Source organism: Prosopis cineraria, unplaced genomic scaffold (assembly GCF_029017545.1).
Source record: "Prosopis cineraria cultivar Desert tree isolate PC_DT_omini unplaced genomic scaffold, ASM2901754v1 PC1, whole genome shotgun sequence".
NCBI classification, from domain to species: Eukaryota; Viridiplantae; Streptophyta; class Magnoliopsida; order Fabales; family Fabaceae; genus Prosopis; species Prosopis cineraria.
In genome coordinates this window covers 30,010,332-30,027,775 of record NW_026555332.1, presented here as the reverse complement: position 1 = coordinate 30,027,775, position 17,444 = coordinate 30,010,332, and the positions used below count along the sequence as shown (strand labels likewise).

At 34.1% G+C, this 17,444-nt stretch overlaps 2 protein-coding genes across 2 annotated transcripts; one reads left to right on the top strand and one right to left on the bottom strand.

Moving 5' to 3' along the window:
* The first annotated feature begins 1,115 nt into the window (after positions 1 to 1,115).
* On the top strand, positions 1,116 to 2,646 carry LOC129307318 (E3 ubiquitin-protein ligase ATL6-like). Its single transcript, XM_054948256.1, has one exon. The coding sequence runs from the start codon at positions 1,401 to 1,403 to the stop codon at positions 2,331 to 2,333; it is 933 nt and encodes a 310-aa protein (XP_054804231.1). The 5' UTR covers positions 1,116 to 1,400; the 3' UTR covers positions 2,334 to 2,646.
* Positions 2,647 to 2,781: 135 nt separating this feature from the next.
* LOC129307328 (uncharacterized) lies at positions 2,782 to 5,898 on the bottom strand. The gene is made up of 3 exons (XM_054948265.1): positions 5,560 to 5,898; positions 5,273 to 5,474; positions 2,782 to 3,190 (listed from the first exon to the last, which is right to left on the bottom strand). The coding sequence occupies exons 1-3, from the start codon at positions 5,707 to 5,709 to the stop codon at positions 3,147 to 3,149; spliced, it is 396 nt and encodes a 131-aa protein (XP_054804240.1). The 5' UTR covers positions 5,710 to 5,898; the 3' UTR covers positions 2,782 to 3,146.
* Between the last annotated feature and the right edge of the window lie 11,546 nt (positions 5,899 to 17,444).

The following is a 17,444-nucleotide window of genomic DNA, read 5'->3' as shown; positions in this document are numbered from 1 at the left end:
TGTCACTATTACGTGGCAATTCTAGACTCTTCGTGTGTATTGTTTTCCATTTTTGGATTTATTTGTGATCAATTTTTTATTATTGAAAAATTTCAAAACTAAGGTCAAGTACTATTCTGATGGTTATATATTATTCAAAGACGAGGAGAAAAAAGCCAATCACTTTTATATTCTTGTCTAATTTTGATACATGCTTATTTGAAAGAAATTATGAACCAAACTACATGTTTTCTTTATCCCTAGACTCATTAATGGACTTATTTTCTATGTACACGCCTCAGATTTTTTGGTCATTAATTAAATATATGGGCAATAAGTTTTTTAAATGATTTATTCGTCGAAAGCAGCTTTTTATGCCCTAGTTAATTTATTTATGTTTGGAAAATATAATTAATATCTTTGCGGAATTTAGGTTGTTTTTGCCCCTTATATCTTAGCTAGCTCGGTATTTTTTCGTATTCAGTGCTGCCACTCATGAATATAACTCATCTTAGGTCTGTGATTTGTTTTATGTTTTTGGCTGATTATGATTTGTTTGATTCCTTCACATTTCAAATTTATCAAGTTAAAATTTAAATTACAATATTAAAAAAATACAAATGCATTGATTAAAAAAAAGAAAAATAGTTTTAATGCATGTTGACATGATAGTACAAAAAACATTAATTTGATTACCGAAAAATTAATTTGATTATTTTGCTTCATATTTCAATTTTTGTTTGGCATACTATGTTTTTTTAAAACAAATATGGTAGCATATAATTCTACCAAATAATTTATATTTAAGTATAGTAAGGCTTAAATAGAGATAACTCTACTAACTTAATTTTATTGAATTATCTCATTCATAAGATTGTATTTCACTGTATTCAATTATTATTAGTTAACATACTATTTTGATATTAAGATTTAAAAAACAGAAAACGTGTCATAAAACAGCATATTTTTGGTTAATTAGTTTCTTTGCTTATCAAGCTTTATAATATTTTCTGAATAACATAAAATTATAAAAATAAATTATGAGCCTTCCCAACGTAGCCTATAGAAACATAAGAAGTTATCGAATACGTCTAAAACCATAGAAAGTGCACAACTCAAACTGATTTGAGGGTAACTGATTTCAGAGTAATTTATAATTAGCGCTAAAATAAATAAATAAAAATAATATGCTAATATGGAGCCCCTCAATCAATCATTAGGCCCCCAAAAGAAAAAATCTGTGTCTTTTTCTCTTCGTCTTCCTCAAGAAACCAAATCTCAGTTTCAGAGTTTCTCTTCTTCCCTTCCTTCACACCCCACGCTCAATGGAATGCCCTCTTCTTCAACTTCGCTTTCCCTTTCATAATTATTGTTAATAATTATTAATTACTAGTTAATTCTACACCCTCCTCTTAACCCAGATGATTCAAACCACGCGATTCCATTTCACCTTCCTCACATGGGTTCAACTGCTTTTCCGGATATTCGTGCTACGCGCCGCCGCGCAATCCGCCGTGCAGCCAGTGCCGTCCTTTGCATCGCACCAGAACTGGGACCCTTCAATTGCGGCCATGGTTGGGGCTCTGTTCTGCGCGTTCCTATTCATCGGCTTCTTCTCCGTCTACCTCCGCCATTGCTCCGACGAGGAAGCCGCCACCGGCCAAGCTGGAGAATGCTCGTGCTCGTGCTCGGAGGGCATTGACCGGAAAGTCCTGGACACGTTCCCCATCCTTGTCTATTCCACCATCAAGGATCTCAAAATAGGTAAAGGAGCACTCGAATGTGCAGTGTGCTTGAACGAGTTCAAAGATTACGAGACTCTCCGATTGCTTCCGAAATGCAACCACGTGTTCCATCCTTCTTGCATCGAAGCTTGGCTATCTTCCCACGTGACTTGCCCCGTTTGCCGGGAAAAGCTGAACCCAGATTACGACCAAGTGGCCATAACGGTTCCCCCACAATTGAACGTTATAGGGAGTAGTGATAATAATCGCAGGGATGAACATGAGGAAACTGAGGAAAACGAGAGTCGGAGCGGTTCGAGAGGCGGTGAGGTTGAGGAGGACGGTGCGGTGGCTGTCGGAGGAGATCAGTTGAAGTCGGGGAGGTTGAAGGAGTTGAGGAGGTCGAATTCGACAGGTCATTGTGAGGTGGAGAGGTATACGTTGAAGCTGCCGGAGGATGTTCGGAAGTATATTCTGGTAAACCATCATGGGGCCATGCGGCGGTCGGCGAGTTACAACGTCGTAATGTCCATCGGAGGTAGTCCGAGGAAAGGGTTGTGTCGGAACGAGAAGCAGGTTATCAAGATGCACAAGGAAGATATTGTCCCTACTCCACCACTAGTTCCTTGAATGTCTCTGGAAGTAAAGAAGAATTGAAGAAACAGAGATGTGGCTTGTTAGGATTTGTTCGATTACACTTTACTTTCAGCAGAAACAAGGTGTGGACGAGATCACAAATTCTTCATCAGCTTCTTCTGGGATTGGACTCCGAGTCAACTCGGTCTTCTTTTTGGCTGCATACAGCTTCGGCGTGCAATAGCGGATTCAGAAACCCGGTGAACAAGTCCACTTGGTTTTTAATTTTCTTTTCTTCTTTCTTCTTTTTTCCCTTTGCTAATAATCTAACTCCCTGGGAGGGCAAAAATCTCATTGGCTTGATGCATATAGACTATAAAGCAGGGTAGTATTTTCACATTAATAATGATAATATATACAGATATATATATTCCCCAAATTCATAGTTACAATTATGTTCATGTCTATGGCCATTTAATCTGTCAAACAACCATAGTATGACAATAAAAGATGATTTTAAAATTACAGGAAGTAGATATTTTAAATGGGTATACCCTAAAACTAAAAAGTGACAATGTATCCCAAAAACAAAAAAAAACTAAAAAGTGACATCACAAAGTTATCCAGGAGAGAAATGGCGGTCCCTCTCAGATAATGTGGTTGCTAGTAATGTCGATACATCAATCATGGTTTACAATACAGGGATAAGAATGATATGAAGTTTATCGTCAAAGTCTCTGATGGTGCTTCTTGACCTTTCCGGTCCAGTGGTGACCTCGAACCGAGATTTTTTGTGAGAGGGGCCAACCCCTGAGAATGATATTAAACAGTGTGGTGTTATGCTGATTGTTGGGAAGGAACAGAGCCTCACATGACGGGCCTTTGTCTTTCCTTGGCTTCTACTTTTGGTTCTGGAAAATGAAGGGAAAGGTTAACATCAGTTGTTGGCCTTGCATGTCACAATATAAGGATGGGCCATTGAGAAACAAATAAAAAGTAAAAAATCTTAATGCAAGTTGAAAAACACCGACTGTCAGAATTATCGCCCATTGAGAAAATTTTAAGGGGGGAAAAAAGTCAACTGTGCAATTTTGAGTTGTGACATATTTTCTTGGGAGGATTTATTAAAGAATTTGATAAGTACCCAAAGAATTAGATCATATGTTCTTTTCAAGTATTTATGCCCAGTAAACCTCCAGTTTTCCTTGGCCACCGAAAGAAAAAAAAAACCTCCATTTTCCCAACGCATATACTGACATCCAAGTCATAACAGGACTGTAAGCCAGCTAAAATATAAAATGGAAAAGGTTTCATACTTTATTGTCCTTCATATGCAATTTGAGATGAACATGCTTATGATTAGTGTGGCTTTTTAAAATTATATAATACATTATTATATTGATTATGGCTTCAAGTATCGAATATAAAGTCAGTGAAATAAGTTCGCATATTTTTTAATTAGATCAAACGAACTCTGAACGCAACGCACACCTTACTCTGGCTGAAATTTGCATACTTTGTAAATCCGGTCAGAAGCAAACCATTGAAACCAATGTCTAACAGTAAATAAGCAACACAGATAGGTTTAATAATTTCCCCAAAGCCATGCCAATCGCTCATGTTTAATATATGCTGATACAAAGATTTGAAGGGTTTTAGAAGAAATTAAGATTCCCTTTGAGATTATTTAAGTAATAACAGTAAACATGAAGTAGCTGTAAGTTGTTACAAAGAGAAACTTGAAAGAAATGGGAAACATTGTATCACTTTACTCAAAGAATCTTATGATTTCTTCTTTCTCCACCAAGATGAGTGAAGTATAAGTTATTCCGCATGGGACAATCTTGCCAAAAGCTTTTATGTAGGGTAGAATTAAAGTTCAACATCAAAATTAATTTAGCAAGTGTAACGACAACGAATTGGGTGAAATTTTTGAAAATGTAATTGAGATCTATAAGATATATACGGATGGATCAACGATGACATTTGAGTAGGTTTTGGACTTTAGTTAATAAAGATTTATGATGCTAAATGATAAACTAAAGAATTTTACATCACGCCCCACGCACCATAGCTTCATATGAAATAGTGGGTTACTTGTAGATAGGGTTCTAAAAAGTAGACTTACAAACAAATTATAAACAAATAAAAAGAACCATTGCAAGTTGCCCAAGCAGCTAACGTTGAGAATGACGTGTGCTAACAGATGTAGAAATCCTCACAAAAAATTAATAATAAAATAAAATAATGGCACTACAGAAGCAGATGGCAACATCCGTACACGCATGGATGGAAATATTTTCCTAATGAAGAGTTAATGTAATCTTAGATTTGGAAGGTGGGAAGGGATAAGCTGAGGCTGTGGGAGGAAATAGATACGAAACAAATATCAATTGGTCAGAGAAAGAAACAGTGGAAAAGGTTTCAAAAGAGACGAATATGAAATCACGTAGTGAAACAGAATCTAAATAATAATAATCTAATTTACTTTGTGCCAATTAAATATATCACGGACAACAAATTTTTATAGACTAATAAGAATTTTCTTCCTGTTGACGCGACTTAAAAAGACAGGGCACCTCTCTGATTCAAGTTTCGTAAGTTCAAACAGCTAATTATATCCAGGTCAAAAAAAAAAAAAAACAGCTAATTATATCATTATTAGGCTTCATGTCCGTGCAAAGCTCCAATGGATACAAGAAAAATTAATCGAATGCACCCAATCCAAATTTTAAAAATTTCAGCTAATTATAAATAGTTAAGCTACATTACTAATGATTCAAATCTTACATGTATTGATATGGATTAGATCAGATTTATTCTTGCTCTGTGTGAGTGTTGATGTGGATACCATTCTATTGAGTGGAAGAAACACGAAAGGAAAGGAAGATAAGCCAACAGCAAGAAACCAATCAGATGCTTTGCTTAAAAATGTCTCCTAAACTTAAATGCACATGAAAAATCCAAAGAGAATAAAATGAAGGAAAACTTACTTGAAATGAGGGCTTTCGGTCTGGTTTTGAACAAAATGCGATGCCTAATGATTCCAATGACTTGAAGCTCCACGCTACCATTATTCTCGCAGCCGCTGTCTACATCGGACTGTTTGACTTTCTTCAGCACCAGAACTGGCTTCTTTAAGGGAACTTTCGATCCTGTCAACTCATGGTATCCGATAGTCAAAGTATAGACTTCCTGAATCGAAAAATTAGATACGAGTTAGAAGGTAGCCCAAGAAATCAATCACAGATTTGGATTCGGAACTAGAGAATGATCCGACCTGAAAAGAAGGGCGGCAGAGAACGCCGATCTCGAGGTTCTGGAGGCGATCTTGAAACGAAGGTTGCGCTTCGACAACGCCTTGAAGTTCAACGATGGCCCATTCTGAACAATCTCCTTCCCCACAGTTGCATTTCACGCGAATCTGCATATTTCCTTATGATTCTCTTTCTGCGTCTGAAGACGGAGATTCTCAGATCATTACGAGCGATGAGAAAGATAGATATGGGAAGGATCCTTTTGGTGGCGGCAAAGTCGATCAGGTTTTCCCGCCAAATTGAAATATCAGGCCAGGTTCCCCCTTCCCGCTTCCCATCGTTCCGGTTTCCCTAACTACGAAGACCTGAACGGTGTCATTTTCAGACTGCTGGAACAAGGTGATTATGGGCCGTATCTTAGGCCATGCTGGGCCCATATTCATGGCAATTAACTCGGAGTTTGGCCCATTTTCAAAATTAGAAAAGCAAATTCTTGCTTTTTAAGAAGAATTTCAATACTGGACTTCTAGAGCAATTTAATTAAAATTTAGAACCAAAGAAATTTGATAATAAATTACAATCATTTGGGAGTAATTAAATGAAAATAACTTAGTAAGGTCATGATTACATTTGCTTGTATCCAAGAGCCTTTAAAAAGACAAAAAATAAAATGTTTCATTTGGTAGTCTATAATTCAGTCCACAAAATGGAAGAAAAGTACATTCAAATATAACAGAAAACAAACCTTCTCATCCATCAAGATCATGGTGATTCTGTAAACATGAAAAGGTGAGGACTTGTTCACTTGTCACCTTCGCAAAACTTGAGCAATAATGCTCCAAGTGTCCTTCCCACTGTAGAATTCTTTAATCAAAGAACATCTTTTTCCAACCATTGATTTGTAGAAAAGAAATGTCTATACCCGATATTGGACTTGTGATTGAGATGTTTGCACCTCCTTCTTGAGATCACAAGTCAAATTATTTCACTCGTATGTTTATGAAGAAAAAAATGAAACTCAAATTAGCATAAATAGTAAAAGTTCCCATTCTTAAGCAAATGGTCGGAAGCCAAATTAAATTCCTAACCTTTATATGGAGAAAAATAAGGAAAAATTTATGTTTTATCTTCAGCATCCCAAAGGCCAAGAATATTACTCACTAGAGTTTCACCAAAATAGGACCTTTGGGCCTTGCTGCCTGCCCTTTGTTAGAGGGCAGGATTTATGCAATATAAATATCCATTCAAAAAGCATCATAACAACCTGCAGAGCATAAATCTCCTTATCCTTCTCTTCTAATTTTTCTTACATCAATAAAGCATAATGAGTAAGAGAAATTTATATTCCTGCAGTAAAGTAAAATATTTTTTTCATATAAAATTTCGTTCAGGACACATTTTTCACTGCCAAATTATTTTTAGACAAAGCAAAGGCTGCCTAATGCATAACTGAAATTATGAGTGACAATCCTTGATTAAAATCAAACTATGATGGTACAAAGAAGTGAAACAATTTTCATTGGATCTTTTCACAACATTTGTCAGCCCCTCCATAAATTTTCGCAATCCTGTAACCAACGTTTAAGATTAATACTATATAAGTTTTCCACATCGTTTTTGAAATGATTCGATGGTGTCAAAACAATAAAATTGATTTTGCACATCTAAGACCTGTTTCTATTTTTATTTTTTGTTTTAAAAATATTTTTTCTAGTACAATTTGTAAAATTTTTATCCGACACCCTATTATGTTGAGATCCTAATTGAACAAAGAATTGGAGTTGAGAATAATTCCAAAAATTGCCGTTCCCATTCGAAGTGGCCAAAAGGTTTATACTTTTTATCTAACACCGTATACTCAAAGCCATAGACAATTTTCAAAAGGTCTACTTCTCACACGTAGACACATTTGCTCAATATCTATTGTCCACCTGTACATTAATTAATTGTGGAACCTTTAAACCAAAAGCATTATTAATCAATCTTACATCCTTTTGATTTCATATTGTTTTTTACCTATAAAAAAGAAGTCAGCTCATTGTCACAACCTCTCTTTGAAAAGAGAAGAAACCATAAGGATATGGTGTTTTTGGAGATGTCCAAGACAATGCAGAGATTTTTAGGAGAGTCCAAGATATTCAAAAAGAATCTAATATGTTTTAGAAGCATATAGAACAATCTAGAATAATTTGGAGAAATTTAAAAGTTTTTAGAAGATTCTAGAAATTTAGAGAGGGATATGGAAATATCTAGAATATTCTAGGATGTTCCAGAACATTCTACACATATCTTAAAGATTAATCTAGCAATATTCTTATAAATATTTAGATATTTGTTATAGATATTTTTATGGAACACTCTAAAGAATAAATGTAAACTGTAGAATTAGATTGATCTCTATCATCCATTAAGGAGGTGGGAATTTTTTAGAGAAAAGGGGAGGCCTATAACTACCTCCACAACCCTTCATTTGTAAACAACAAGAAAAGTAATTAAAGTTTTAAGCTTTTAAGTTCTCTCATTCAAGCTCTCTTCTCTCTTGGGTTTAAGTTTTCTAATATCTTTGCTTGTATTCTGGGAGTTCAACTGACTTAGCTAGGATCAAGAGGTTGATCATGCTAAGGCCGACACAGTTCAAAGATAAGGAAGTTCTAAAGCCGTGACATCATGCACATAAAAGGAATATTACATATGAGTTTTAAAAGTTTGAGTTGTACATGTGAAAGTAATAGATCCTGTTCTACTTAAGGGTGAGCATTGGTTGATTCGATTCAATTTGGTTCCAAAATATATAAAACTAATTGACTTAACAACATGAAAAGTATGAATTGAACAAAACTAAACAATATAATCAAACCTGACAAGTACCAAATTAAAATTTGATAATTCAATTTGGTCGGTTAATTAAGTTTTTAGGCTTCATATTTGGCTATTTAGACTTGGGCCAATCTTTTTTTTTCTATTAAAATAAACAAGGCTTATATATAAAATAGGACTTAATAGTAGCCATTTTAATTACACATATATATTCCATCAAGGTTAATTTTTTTAATAAAAAGGCAAAATTAAAACAATCAGCAAAATTTGTGTTATATAAACGTACTAGCATTCCAAGTTTCAAGAGCAAGTTTTCCCTGTTCCTGCCCTTTCAAACTAACTTTTGACTAACTCGTGTATCTTATGGGAGGTCATGAAGTTTGACTTACTCATGTATCTTCAAAGCCCCCAAAGTTAATTTAGACAGCACATAATATTAAAACAAGATTTATCTAAAAAGATTAAAATGTTAAAATTAAATCTATAAATTAAGTCTAATATGCTTGAAACAAGTTTCAAGCTCAAGCCTAAAATATACTTAACTTAAGTCTTCAAAATTAAAATTAAACCATTACAATAATCAAATGTCTAGATTGGTAAAACAAAATAAAACAAACAAGAAGTACTTCAAGTCATTGAGAACAAAGACTCACAGTATATCCGCATTTGATTCTATAGCAATTTTTTGAAAGTCTAAATATAAATAAAGTATTGAATATCAATATCATTTAACCAATAACTCAACATTAAATTTAAAACAATATAACACAAAATAAATTACCTATCTTAATCTTTTGCACATCACTTATCTTCTCTTCTATTGGAATCGAATGAAGTGGGGAAGCCAATCTTGAGCACAAACAATAGGTTGCACAACTTTAGGAGTTAAAGAGCTCCTAAAATGAATATAGAACATGTCCTCTGGTACTAAAAGTAGACTCAAAAGTAACAGTGGAAATTGGGAGAGCCAAAACATCCCTTGCTAATTGAGAGAAAATGGGGAATCTAGGCCTATTTAACTTCCACCAACATAAAATATTAGAATCATCATTCTCCATCTCAATTTCTTCAACCAAATACCTGTCAACTTCTATTCTAATAGTCCTCCCACCAAGCCTTTCACTCATGAATTTTTTTCTTTTCATATTCAAGAATTTTTCTAATTTTCACAGCTAGGTCATCATCTTCATCAAATTGGTAGCTATTAAATAATTGTTCCTTTTAAACTTGCTTTGAGAGATAGATACGCTCTTTGTATTCATATAAAGAAATGAGAAAATCCTTCAATTGCCCTCCAAATTTCTCTCCAACCTCACCAAAATACATCTTACAAAGTAAAATTGCACCTATCCAAGCTTATATCGAGGATTAAGAATAACAGCCACAAACATCAATTTATTAATTTTTGAAGGATCTCCCTAATACTTTAAAATTTTTATTTCATTTTGTAAGCCATTGAAGAAAACTCCAAATCATTACATTTTTGCCACTCATTTAAAAGGAGGAATAACATATAAATCTCACAAAAAAAGTCATTTGATGTGACAAATGAAGAACTAGAAACATGCAAAGTCAAGTCATAGAAATGACTTAGAAACATCATCATCTTTCTTATATTTGTCCAAATTTCAGCATTAGGCACCCCCTCCCCACTTTCAAGATCAATGCTAAAGTAAGAGTCCTTATCCTCAAACCTTTTAAAGGCAGCCTCAAACTTTTAAGCTGTCTCCAGTATCAAATAGGTAGAGTCCTATAACATCTTAAATTTCTTAATCCCATGATTAGCTATTTATTAAGGGTAAAGTAATAATTAGTGTGGGATTAGATATTTGAATGATTATGTGATGACTTGACTCATTGGGATGTTAAATGAATAGATACGGGTGGAAGGATTGCGTTTCGGGTTGAAGCAAGTGCGTGTGGTGAGAATTATTCTCATTATGCCATGCACCGCGGCCTGTGCTATATAAGTTGCAATGCATGGACTAGAAAATGACCCCTTAAGTCTTGAATTTTAGGTAAATTTTAGAAGGGAGAAATCAGAAACACATGAAAGGAGAAGAGAAGAAGGGCTGGTGTGCTAGGGCAAGCTATTATGGAGCTCTGAAAGGTACTTCTAATTAGCAACTTAATGGATAAGCTATGTATAATCCTTACCTTCCATTCTACCCAAATTTCTCTAAATATGAGTTATAGAGAAATTGAATCGGTGAAATTTTAGAGGTTTGATTCTTACTCAATGGTAATAAAAAGGTTCTTGGAAGTTAAATTAGAACTTTGTGATTGGTTTAAAGCTGAAGGATAAATCTTTAAACCTATAGGCTCAATTTGGCCTTAATTCAAAGAGATTTTAGGGTGAAAATTCTGTTTGAGTGAAATGAGACCAGTTGAGGTGATGTACAGTGGTAATCGAGTAGTCATAAACTTAAAATAGATAAATGAAAAAGAATAGATGGCTGAATATAGCCATAAGTAGTAAAAATATAATTTTAATCAAATTAGACTAAATGACTAAATTGTGTCAAATGTATTCAAATTGACATATCGTGTGTGTGATTTGTGAAAGGAAGCTTGTGATGAATTATAGTGGTAGTTGAAATCCACGAGTAACCTTTCTAGTGACAGAAGGGTTAAGGTAACTGAATAACTTTCTTTGTTTGACTATTTATTGTAATTCTATGTGAGTATGCTATGTAGTACATTAAATTGTTTTGAACTAAGTATGTTTTATAGCATTGCATGAATAATGCATGAAAATGGCTTTCGATCAAATAAATGAGTAAGAACATATGATTTCATATTTTACATAAATCTATGCTATGTGTTGAGGATAAATGTATGAATGAGGAATCTATGAATGATTTGGAAAGTATGATTATAGAGGTGGGAGTTCACCTGAGTGGAGAGGTGGTGATAAAATCATATGGCATATTCTCCTTAGTGCCTGATGGGGTGCGGTGTTAGAGAATTATACCTCCTTAATGCCTTTTGAGATGTGGTGTTAGAGATTATCTCTTTAGTACCTATTGAGGTGCGGTATTAGAGATTTAGACTCCTTAGTGTTTGTGTGATACAGTGTTAGAATCAACGACACTCCATTGTGTGTATTAGGAAAAATCATAGTCCGAAAGTGAGATAGAATACCTTTGGTCAGTGATTCTATCACTAAAGATGAGCTTAAGGCCAATGAGGTTATATGTTGGTCTAAGGCAAGCCTATGATTCTGAGTCGGGGTGATTTAAAAGTTTGGATGGTAGAGATCATGCTTGTGTTAATAAATTGGTGAAAAGTAGTATAAAGAGGTGAAATGTGAGACATTGATGTAATTTAAGTGAAACTTGTGATATATGTTATGTTAAATAGTATATTATGCTTTACTTTCATATAGTTGTATGTGATAGTTAATAAGAGTTAGTTATTTTGTTATTGAGATTTTTATCTCATTCTGAGGTTATATTTTATAGGACAAAGCAGTGATCAGGACAAGGAAAAAGAGTTAGGAAATTCGTGTGAACTCAGAGTTTTTTGTAATGAACCAAAAACTTGTATATATATGTGTAGATAAGTTGCCATAGGGATTACATGCATATTTTGAATGATTGTAAGTGGCCAAAAGTAAGAAATTGTGGTAAATATTGTGAGTTTATGTGAATCTTAGCTTGTGTTTGAAATTATGATGAAATGAGTAATTTGGGGCTAAGATTGAGTAGTAAATATGATATATGTGTATATCTAATAAAGAAAAAGGGCCAAGTGGGCTGGAATGTGTTAAATTGTAAATTTTAATATATGTGTATGTATGTGTTATGTTGTGGTCAATTAGGTATATTAGAAGGCCTTGTGTGGTCTAATGAGAGAAGGATTGATTTGAGCGCTTGGATGCGCAAAAGTTTTTAAAAAAGTGACTTTTATGCATCAAGGTGTTTAAATTTTGATTGGACCGTTAAATCGTGTCCAAACTTATCTCATTAGCTAGCTTATGAGATAAGCTTCATGTAGGCACTTGAATCACTTTGATCAAATGTTACATGTGATAACAGCACACATCAGAAATTTATCATTTTGCTATCAAATGATAGCAGAAATTTCAAACTGGCGTGCCATGATACATGTCACAGAAAGTTTGGGTGTGTAGCTCTGTGCTACATGCTGCATTGCACATATTGCATGCCATAACGTATGGCCCATATTCTAACATGATTTTGTGATTTTTAAAGCATACAATTAGTGCTATAGATGTATATGATTTGCTTCCATTGTGTGTTGCTCAAACGTGTTGTGATTTTGATGGTTTTGCAAAATGAGTCTTAGGCTTAAACTTTTCAAACAAAATATTTGATTATTAATTAGTGTATTTGACATGATGATTTTGTTAATCTCCTCCTGTATCTGGAGGATATGGGAAGAGGTTATAAGTTCCACATAATAGAGACATCTAGAGACAATAATTGCTTACTTGGAATTTTTTTATCTTTATCACTCTCTTTGAATTTGTTCATCCTAAGTGGAGATTGCCTCACAAAATAAATGGCTCTCTTACTTTTTTTATAGAAGTTCCTATTTCTAAACCTATCAATTAAAATGAAATTAATAATGTGAGCAACACATCTCATAGTAAAAACCAACATCTCATAATAGAATGGCCTGAATTATTCATTTTGTTTTCTTAAGTAAGAAACAACATCATTAGTAGAGGCACTATCCACAAGATAATGAATACTCTTTCAATCCCCTACTCAAGCAAGCATTTTTCTATTTCCATTACAATGTCCCTCCTCTTATAACTAAAGATTGGAATAAAATTTAAAATCCTTTCAATCAAATTCCAACTAGCATCAACACACTTGTAGTTGATTCTTTTAATTGAAGTCCAATTGTCAGTACTGAGGCAAATTAATTGCTTTCTATTGATCAAATAATCCTTGAATTTGATTTTTTTTTTCATCAATGTAAAGTTGAAAATAATCATGGGCAAGGGTCTATCTAGAAGGAAACTTAAATTTTAGTTGAACAAAAGACATAAACTTGTTAAATCCTATCCCCTCAACAAATTTAAATGGCAGTTCATTAGTCACAGTCATAGTAGCCAAACATTTCCTAATAGCATCTTGATCAAATTTCCAAGAGCAAAAACAACAACATCATCTTCTAAACTAAAATTTAAATGTGTTTTCCTAGGTTCTTCTAGTTTAGATTGTTTCTTGCATACTGTCATATGATTTTTTAGTGCAGTGGTACCATTTCATTTAAGATCACTAAAAAAACTCTTTCATAGTAGTTGTACTTAACTTTAGTCTCCCTATGCTCACTCAGATGTTTAGTGAAATGATATTAGACTTTATATCTCAGCCTCATGACTTTCCTCTTCAACTTTTGAAAGGAACACACTCCTTTAGTTCTACTCAATGCTACTGGAGTTTTTTTTTGTTTATTAACTTTATTTTGGTTTGTAAATATAGTTGCGCGAGTGGTTAAGGCTCCAGTCTAAAAGACCCCACATACTCAATGGTACCAGACTTAGCCTCAACTTCATTAAGGTGGTAGAGGTTGGGGGTTTGAGTATAGGAAGGCTCCAAAAGACCTCTTTGGTGGGATGAGGAATAACCTAAGTACCACCTTGGGGAAAGCCGGGCCCGCTACGCAAGTGGTTAAGGCTCCAGTCCAAAAGACCCCCGGTGGGGTGGGGTGAGGGCTGTTATACTCCTTTCAAACCACAATGCAACAAACTAAAATGCTATTAGGAAGTTAATGAAGAATAAAACTTTTTGTTCATATTTTCTCTCTGTTTGACTACTTGTGCATCCTTCACAAATGTCCCCAAGGTGGTACTTGGGTTATTCCTCACCCCACCAAAGAGATCTTTTGGAGCCTTCCTAGACTTGAACCCCCAACCTCTACCACCTTAATGAAGTTGAGGCTAAGTCTGGTACCATTGGTTAAGGCTCCAGTCTAAAAGACCCCACATACTCAATGGTACCAGACTTAGCCTCAACTTCATTAAGGTGGAAGAGGTTGGGGGTTCAACTCTGGGAAGGCTTCAAAAGACCTCTTTAGTGGGGTGAGGAATAACCCAAGTACCATCTTGTGGAAAGCCAGGCCCGCTGTGCGAGTGGTTAAGGCTCCAGTCTAATAGACCCCCGGTGGGGTGGGGTGAGGGTTGTTACAAAAAAAGGAGTCAAGTTGACTCAATGGTATCAAATTTAGCCACAACTTCATTAAGGTGGTAGAAGTTGGGGGTTTGAGTTTGGGAAGGCTCCAAAAGACCTCTTTGGTGGGGTGAGGAATAACCTAAGCACCACCTTAGGGAAAGCCGGGCCCGTTGTGCGAGTGGTTAAGGCTCCAGTCTAAAAGACCCTCGATGGGGTGGGGTGAGGGCTGTTACAAGGAGCACATGGCATAAACAAAAATGAGCAAAGAAGAAGAGACAGAGATATAAGAAATACCTCACAATGCTCGCACAGGGCCTGAGTGAAGAATGCGCATGTAATCAAGCACTATAGTTGGTGAGTGCGAGATTGAATTGAATACCGAACAATTTACTACTGTGATGCAAAATTGAGATTAGAGTGAGCGACTGAGAGTCAAGAACCCAAGATGTCGAATGGGAGTATGGGAGGCACTCTTCACTGGAGGAGACAGAGTTTGGTTTATAGGTTGTAACAGAGACTGAGACTCAAGGACTCAAGATGCCAACTTGCTAAGAGAATATAGAGCTTTTATTCACACAAATCATCATTTAAATCAACTATTTCATACACATACATGTAACATATATCACTTTATAATGGTATAAAAAATCTAAATTTCTGTTCTACTACTATAGTGGAATATGACTGTAATTTGGGTTTTTAATTCTTAAGTCTCTACGTAACCTCCTCCCATATCCTTCAAATAAAGGAGAAGATTAACAAAATCACCACGCCAAACACACCAATCAAAAATCATATATTTAGTTTAAAATGTTTGGGCTCAAGACTCATTTGCAAAATCATCACAAACTATAATACATCAGAGTAATATGCAGCAAAAATAAATCATATATGTTAATCTCAATTAATGTATGCATTAAAACCTCAAAAACCAAGTTAAAAAATGGGCCATGTACTGTGACATGTGGTACAGAGCCATACACCAAATCTTCTATGACATGTGCCGCGGTGTGCCAGTTTAAAATTTTTGCTGTCATTTTGATAACAAAATGATGAACTTTTGGCGTGCACCGTTCTTACATACAACGTCTGATTAGAGTGATTCAAGCTCTCACAAAAAAACTTATCCTATAAGCTAGCTAATGAAATAAGTTTGGACACGATCTAACGGTCCAATTGAAATTTGGATACTTGAGTGCAAAAAGTCACTTTTTCTAAAAATTTCACGCACCCAAGCGCTCAAATCGATCCCTTTTTCTTATTAAGCCATACAAGGCCTTAAACCAAGTCCAAAAAGACCTACTACACCTAATTAACCACAATATATCACACACACACATATATATCCAAATTTGATCCCTCAACAGCCAATTTTTACATTTTATAAATTTTCACATTTGCCATCACTTGATACAATATGGCCCACTTAGCCCTTTTTTCATCACAATCACATTTATCCATATTCATAACATAATCATTATTCAATCTTAGCCCTAAATTACTCATTTCATCATAATTTCTCACATGGGCTTAAGATTCACCAACATTTACAACATTTTTAACACATATACACCTAAATCTTAGTCGTTGATTCATTTCACTACATATATACACAATTATGCTAAGATATCACAAAAACACCACTCAATATGTATGCAATCTTATGACAACTCATGTACACATAATTCACACTAGAGTAGTTCATTACACAAACTTTGAGTTCACATGGCTTCAAAAACTCTAAGCTAGCCCAGACTCTTTTCCCTTACCCTGATCGCTGCTTTATCTTGTAAAAATGTAACCACGAGGGTGAGATAAAAATCTCAGTAATAGAATAACTCACTTCTATTGACTATCACATGCAACTATAAGAAAGTAAGACATAACATACCATTTAATATAATATATCATATATTCCATTTCAAGTCACAACCTCATGTATCAAATCACTTCTTTTACCACTATAATCACCACTTTTCAGTACTTTTTCACATATATAATATATAGCATGATCACAATTGATTGAACCTTCAAATCACCCTAACACGAAACCATAGGCTTGCTTTAGACCAATGTACATTCTCATTGACTTTGAGCTCACTGTTATGTTAGATAGAGAGGCACAACAAAAGATTAAAATTTTAAAATTTCTATCTTGATATGGACCGAACGAACTCGTTTAAGTCAAGGCGGATATAAGAGTTACTTTTTAATCCTTCAAACTTGACACTTGTTCTCTTTAAGAGTTTGGATATCAGGAGCTGACAACATAGATCTGCTCTCTCTATTGGTATTCACATGAACATCTCTTTAACTTAAATAGCGTGCTAACACTCCCAGTGTCCGTTCTTCTGTGAACGTTAGTTTTTCTTTCGTTAGGGGGTTTCATGGTTCTCAAAGTGTTTGGCCATCAGAATTTTTCTAACTCTGTATGTCTTCATAAAGCATGTCTCTATCTATATATAGTATATATATTAGGGTTTTCGCCTTTCACTTAAAGAGCCCACAAAATTTTAATTAAATTTATCTCATAAATTTAATCCATGATATCATGTCTATTTTAAATTTATCTTATAAATTCAAATTATAAAACTGATATGATAATCTCTCATATCATGTTAGTTATTAAATTTAATCTATCATATAAATTAAATTTAAAACTAATATAATATAATATAATATAATATATACATATTATATATATATATACAAATATATATGTAAATATATATTTTAATATATATATATATTATATTTAATTTTATATATCATATACATATTTGTACATATGTATATAAACACACACATGAATATATATATTTTGAAATATATATATATATATATAATATTATATTTTAAATTTTATATTTCATATAAATATATACATATATATAAATATTTATCAAATAAATATTCAAATATATATATATATATATATATAA

Bases quoted from the DNA above. Each gene is read 5' to 3' on its own strand.
- LOC129307328 (XM_054948265.1), bottom strand. From the start codon at position 5,709: ATGCAGATTCGCGTGAAATGCAACTGTGGGGAAGGAGATTGTTCAGAA. The intron at 5,475-5,559 runs GTCGGATCATTC...TTTTCGATTCAG, and splicing joins TCTGCCGCCCTTCTTTTCAG to GAAGTCTATACTTTGACTAT. The intron at 3,191-5,272 runs GTAAGTTTTCCT...TTCATTTTCCAG, and splicing joins ACCGAAAGCCCTCATTTCAA to AACCAAAAGTAGAAGCCAAG.
- LOC129307318 (XM_054948256.1), top strand. From the start codon at position 1,401: ATGATTCAAACCACGCGATTCCATTTCACCTTCCTCACATGGGTTCAA.